At 31.9% G+C, this 6,374-nt stretch overlaps 1 protein-coding gene across 2 annotated transcripts in view; it reads right to left on the bottom strand.

The window, feature by feature from the left end:
* The window catches only part of LOC117168157 (unconventional myosin-IXb), a 74,779-nt gene extending 69,937 nt beyond the window's left edge, over positions 1–4,842 (bottom strand). For both annotated transcript variants that reach the window (XM_033353585.1, XM_033353584.1), the window contains exon 1: positions 4,131–4,842. In XM_033353585.1, the coding sequence (XP_033209476.1) occupies positions 4,131–4,221 (91 nt within the window). In that variant the 5' untranslated portion in view covers positions 4,222–4,842. The remainder of the gene's footprint in view (positions 1–4,130) is intronic.
* Positions 4,843–6,374: the final 1,532 nt, after the last annotated feature.

The following is a 6,374-nucleotide window of genomic DNA, read 5'->3' on the forward strand; positions in this document are numbered from 1 at the left end:
GACGAAAAATGGATTCTGTAATAAACATTTTTTTTTTCACTCACGATCACTTCTTTACATCAAAGAAAATCTTTTTCTAATTGCTAAAAATTTCTTTGTTATCTCCATAAGCATTCATCAGAAAATTATTGGGATCTTTACCAAAGAAATATAAACTTTATAGTGATAAATGTTTCTAATTTTTTAATTTATGAAAATTTAAATCTTAAATGTCTGAAAGTTTAATTAGATATATTGTGTGCTTCTGTACACATTGAATCAAATGCTGGGTTAAAAGTTTCAAAATTCATTTTTTTTTTATTTTTACATTCATTTTTTTGTTGAGAATTTATTTTCTTCGGTTCGAAATTAATTTTTTTACTGAATATTTAGTTTTTCCATTTTTAGTTTAAAATTTTACAATTTGTTTTAAAATGCATGTATTTTGATGAAAATGTTTCTATTTTGGGGTAGAAATTTTTTCTTTGGTTGAGAACTTATCATTTACATATTATGTACTTGCACTTACTGTGCTTTACAATAGCGTGACTTGGAAATAACAAAAAATAATGTGAGTAAAGCTAACGCGGTTGGCATGCAAATTCTGCGGAATTGAAATTCCATTATAAAATTGCAAAAATCATTCACGCACAAATGGACAAAGTTCGTAATGAGAGGATTCTCCAAGAATGTGGCCTGGAGGAAACGTTGTTTAACAAAAGTGAAAGAAGTTTGTTGAGAGAGTTTAGTCATGTTGAGAGAATGAATGAAGAACAATTGGCGAAACAAAAAATGTAGATAAAGAGAATAGTAGTGTCCCCAGAGGCAGACCGAGGAAAGAGTGGTGGAAATGTGTGAATGAGACACTGCAGCGGTATGATATAATATAAAGAGCCTCAGAAACACAAGAGCTTGCATGAAAAAAATATAAATATATATATATATATATATATGCAGAGAAAGCGAAATTTGTATGCGAGAATAGGGATGTGTGGAGAGAAATGGTTATGAACTGTTTGACGACGAATGTCAACAGAGTGATTGACGCTTAAAACGAATGATCTTGGATACTAATAGGCCCTCAGTCAGTTTGTGTATTTTTACATGAACTGTAATGAATGATGACGTTGTGAGGCTCTTAGCCTGGAACGATTGCTAGAGAGGTTGATCAGTGACCTGCGTTGAAGCGATTTTTAATTTTGCATTTCGAATAAACAACACGGGAATTCTAAATAGATCTAAAGTTTAACCCATCTCCTACATATCCCTTACTTAAATTTGTCATATTAATGACCTGATCCACGGTAGTTGAACAAGGCTGCAACCGGGCGAGTTACGCTTACCCCGAAGTGGATTTGGCTTAATCGTATAATAATAATCATAAAAATAATTTACACGCAAAAAATATTCATAATTGATCCAAGAATTTTTAGGAAATTATTTCTAGTTTCATAAACTACAAAATACATAAGTGTCAGTAAAATCCACCGAACTATCTTTTCCGTACACTGTCGGCTTGAAGTTTAGGTACATTGACAATATTCAGTATTTTTAAACAAATGTCATATACGAAATTTACTGATCATATTTTAAAATCATATTGTCTTAAAATATATTTAAAAAACTCCATTGAATGACTCATATTTAAATTGTTTTGGACCATTCTATATAGGAAAATATCTATGAAAAACAAAAGGTTTTCGCTAACCTTTTACACTACCAATATTTCCGTAGTTATTTAACAATTTTTAAGATTGACCAAAGAGTTAAACGTGAGAGCATTAACCTTAAAACTTTGAAGGAAGGCGTTACTGACTTAATAAACATTAAAAATCCATTATCAAACATTAATTATTATCTAAAAAGGATGTAATAGAAGGGTTCGCGGTCTAAACCTGTTAACCGGCATTTCAGAAATTTTGGACGGCGAAGGAAAATCGTTGTTATTTTTGAAATTTTCAATATTTTTGCAGTGCTCTACCACTGGCTTTCTAATGCTTTTCGCGGGCTTGTCTGTTTTCACGTTGTTTTTCAAGTAAATGAGATGCGTCGCTCACCTTCGTCTTCACAGCGACCTCTGGACGACAAAATCGAAAATGACGTGAAAGTTGCATCAAAAAAACTTTCGAAACATACATACACTTAACTGCACACACACTGAAATGTGTCTCACTGGCCTATTCTACAAGTAAACTGAGCTTCTGTGAGAAAAAGTACGGATATCCCATAAGACACCATGAGCAGTTAACAGGCTTAGACCGCGGACCTATGCTCTAGATACCAAAACACGATTTTCAAAAACCCATTTAAAAAAACTAACAGGAATTTTGTTGTTTCGCTTGCGGGACATTAACTGGATATAAAAAATGTTCCAGAAAATAGAAAAAAATAAATGTTGAAAAAATGTCAGTATTCGGGAAGTAAAATAAGGCAATTCAATGTTGAGCTTGGGTCCTCGTTTCAACAGCCTTGAAACCACTCATTAAAGTTTTTAGGTTATTTTCTGTCAAGCTACTAAGTCTATAGAAGTGTACCGACAACTGTGAGGATTCTTTCTGTAAAGAACACTGAAGTTATCCTTTAAACTGGGCCTAATAAACTTAAAAAAATGTTCAATGATTTTGGAGAGACATGACATTTAAAAAATTGGCGAAACCACTATTTTTATAGATAGTTCCCAATAAAGAAAGATAGAAACCAATTAAAGTAGGGGTCATTCAACGCAGATTCCTATGCTTTATAAGAAAACATATTTTTTTTAATTTCGAAATTGTATTAAGTATATGACGCCCAGTTAATATTTTTTATTTATTACTGTTTTGGAGACTAAAGAACTAGTAATTTCCATAAATAGCTTCAACTATTTGGAACTTTCTATTTTTACCGAATTTTCCGTAAGACTATCTGATAATTTATAGCATTAGGGCAAGTATCACGGAAAATTCGGTAATAGTATAGACACTATACAGTACGTAATTATTTTTTGAACCAAAATATAGTTGTGAAAAAGGCATTTGCAACTAAAGGCTCAAAATCGAATGGAATTTAAAAAGTTTCCAGCTTCTATTATCAACATCCTATCTGCTAATGGGAATTAACTTTGTTGCAGGAATCTTGCCTTTATTGTGAAAATATCATAAGAGAATTTATTAAAGAATGTTTTCAATTTTTAAACGTTTCATTTCCGAGAGTCACTAAATCAAAATAAATGCTTGAAATTCCAAAAGAATTGAAAAAAGTGTAGTCACTCTTAAACGCTTATAATTTTGAATTATTTAACTTAGAAATGCGTGGGATTTCAAACTATTGAATTCCGGAACCACCACGCATTGCGTTTTTCAATTATTTTTTTTAACGCTTCAGTATAAGGTACAACAATTGGATTATGTTCAACTCAAATTTAAAAAATCTAAAGGGTTCTTACTTAAAATGAAAAAGAAAAGGGACAAAAATGTAAGAAGATAATTTCAGATTGAAAATTTTGAAAGTTTAATTTTAAATCTTTGAAATGTGGAATGTTATTACATAAACTTGTCTAATTTTTAAAGCTTCAAAATTAAAATCTTTCGGTTTCAAAGTTGCCAGATTAAGTCCTTTATTTTATATCTACATATGTTTCTACTTTGTAACTATTAAATTTGCAATGCTTTATTTGTGATACGGTTGTTTTGAATGTATTTCGCTTATAAGTGTATATTTAAAATTTTATTAAAATAACGTATTCTAAAGAAAAAAGTCATTCTGATAGTTCATAGGTTTCCTTAGAAAATGCCTGGAAACAATTAAAGCATTAGGTGCAAGCTGGGCCCATGTTTTATTGTAGGTGTTTGTTTAAATTTTGACAACAATTTAATCTGCGTAATTTAATCAATAAATACTAAGAAAGGATTGATTAACTTAATTAGAATGGTCAACTGTGAAGAAAATATATATTGGAATAAAAAAATGACATATACTGAATAAAATAAAACTTTCTAATTTTAATACACATACGTACAGACATTCTGCAAAAATGGTGGTACGTCATCAAAAATATTAGAATTAGGAAAGCAATTGTCATTCGATATTTTAATATTTTTAAAGTAAATATTGGATAAAATGTGAAGAATCTTATAAAAAAAATAGTCAAAAATAAGAACCTAGTCGAGTACCTTGGAGCTTTTTCTCAGTTTCCCAAAACTTTTGCAGCTCCGTGAAGTACTTGTCCAAGATGAAAACCTTTGAGAGGCCTAAGGTGGACATTTCAGAATCTGGGGGTTCTGAGTTACCCGTAATTTTCCAAAACCAGTTACTTCTTTCACTATTAATCCCTGACGAATTTTGAATTTCGCGCTGCCTCAGCACACTCGTCGCCACACTCGCACATTTTCCTTCCCCTTTACTAATTGAAAATAAATAATAACAGCGCGTTCACAGCGCGAGACACGACGATCAAAACATAAATCAATTTAATTAAGAATTAACATTTGATCATAAATGATACATCATTGATCATTTAAACTTCAAATAAGAGCAACACTTCACTTTGAGCCGATATCCTTTGGCTGGTTAAAACTTCGCACCACAGAAACTTGTCAAATTTCTCAGGAAACTTAAGGAGTCACTTACTAAAACTTAATAATTAAAAATTCACTACTTAATATTGTCGAGTCCTTTTTAATATCGTTCGAATAAGGATCAACAACAGTAGAAGAGTCCCTAGAGTTTTTCGCTCTAAGATCTCGATTATGCCTCAGAAGATCTTTCGTGTGATCAATATCGATATTAGCGATATGAGGGAATTTTTAAAAAGATTTATGGTAGGACAGGTGAATTTTGAAGAGGCCTGGGTGAACGTGGCTGCACTGTACAAGCGTGGAGAGCACGGATAGCAGTGCTGAACTGGGCGTCATTGTTGGCCGGAACCCACAGGCGAGCTGGGACCTATCTCTTCTAAGGTATGTTTAACTTAACTCCGAGTCCGCACAGGTACTGCCAGGTAGCATAAGTCCCGGTCAAAAGGCCCAGCGGGACGCCCAAGTTAGCTGAAACGCTACCCGGAGGCCCTGGACCTCTCGACTTAGAGAAAGAGCGTGAAGAAGAGAAGAGTGGGGGTTGCTGGGCCCGGACTGGACCACCGCTCATGGATGTTGCAGAAAAATACCCGGCCCTAGACACTCCGCAGGCATCTTCACGTCTGCACCGACTTTGCAACTCGCTCAGCTTCAACGGTTACGTTCACCAACAAGTCGTTTGGTCTTTAAACTTTTAAAAGACTTCTTTCGCAATACTAGCACTAACTGGGGGTTGTTTTTCATTTTAAGAATTGCAATATTATCACTGATGGTCTCTTTTAAAGGAGAAAATATTATTTTTTAATTAAAAGGAATTTAAAACATGAAAACATCTTTATTAAAATACTCTAGTTTATTTAAAATCCGTTTTCCGAAAAAAATCAATCAATCATTGAAATTGCGTCATGTTGAACAACTGTGTGTATTGTGTATACAATTAATGTAATCTGATGAAAAAGATTCCTTTGTAAACAAGATGTTTAAAATCAACAGTTTTCTTACGTTTAAAGTTTTTCAAAAGAAAAAAAATATTTTCTTCTTTAAACGAGAAGATCAGTAATGATATTGACTATTTCAGTAAGAATTTTTATTTAAGTGTTTAAAAATGTCCACGGACATTTTCCCCCACTTTTTTCTTTACATTTATATAACTTTTGACTTAATTAAGATATTCCAGATTTCTTTCTACATTCCGGTAAACATTATCGCCTTCTTTCGAAATCCACGAGATAATGTTCAAAATGGCGGTAGTTTAACTGAAACTACTGACAGCAAATTTTCTAAAAAAGCCTGTGATTTTTATGAGGACGAAATAACTATTGTGGCTAGAAGATTTTTTTACCATGAAATCAAATTTTATTATTTTTCTTGCTTACAAAAAATACGAAAAACTGTTAAGATAATAGTTCGTGCAGTTAAAAAAGTTCTACAAAAAATTTATTTCCTTATTTATGATATCTGGTACCGTTTCCGAGAAAAATTAAAACATGACAATATTTATAACAAAAAAATCTCTTGATCACAAAAATGGATTATCCCGCATAAAACTTTTAGAATTACTTTTTTATGGAAACAAAAATTTGTAAAAGATATTCTTTTTAATAGAAAAGGTGGGTTTTGCCCCTTTTCATAGAAATTGCCCATATGTTTCTAGTCCTTCAACTGGTTTTTTTTTTTAATTTTATACAGAAATGAACAATTGAAATTCAAAAATGTCTTTGTTTATTTTTGTTATTACTCTGTGATAGTTTATTGTCTATGCAAATTTAGTTTCACTAGAATAAGTAAAACTCGAAGAATAGATTTAAATGTCTGAGGACAAATGTGTCCTGATATTGAAAC

This window comes from Belonocnema kinseyi, chromosome 2, assembly GCF_010883055.1.
Source record: "Belonocnema kinseyi isolate 2016_QV_RU_SX_M_011 chromosome 2, B_treatae_v1, whole genome shotgun sequence".
Classification (NCBI taxonomy): Eukaryota; Metazoa; Arthropoda; class Insecta; order Hymenoptera; family Cynipidae; genus Belonocnema; species Belonocnema kinseyi.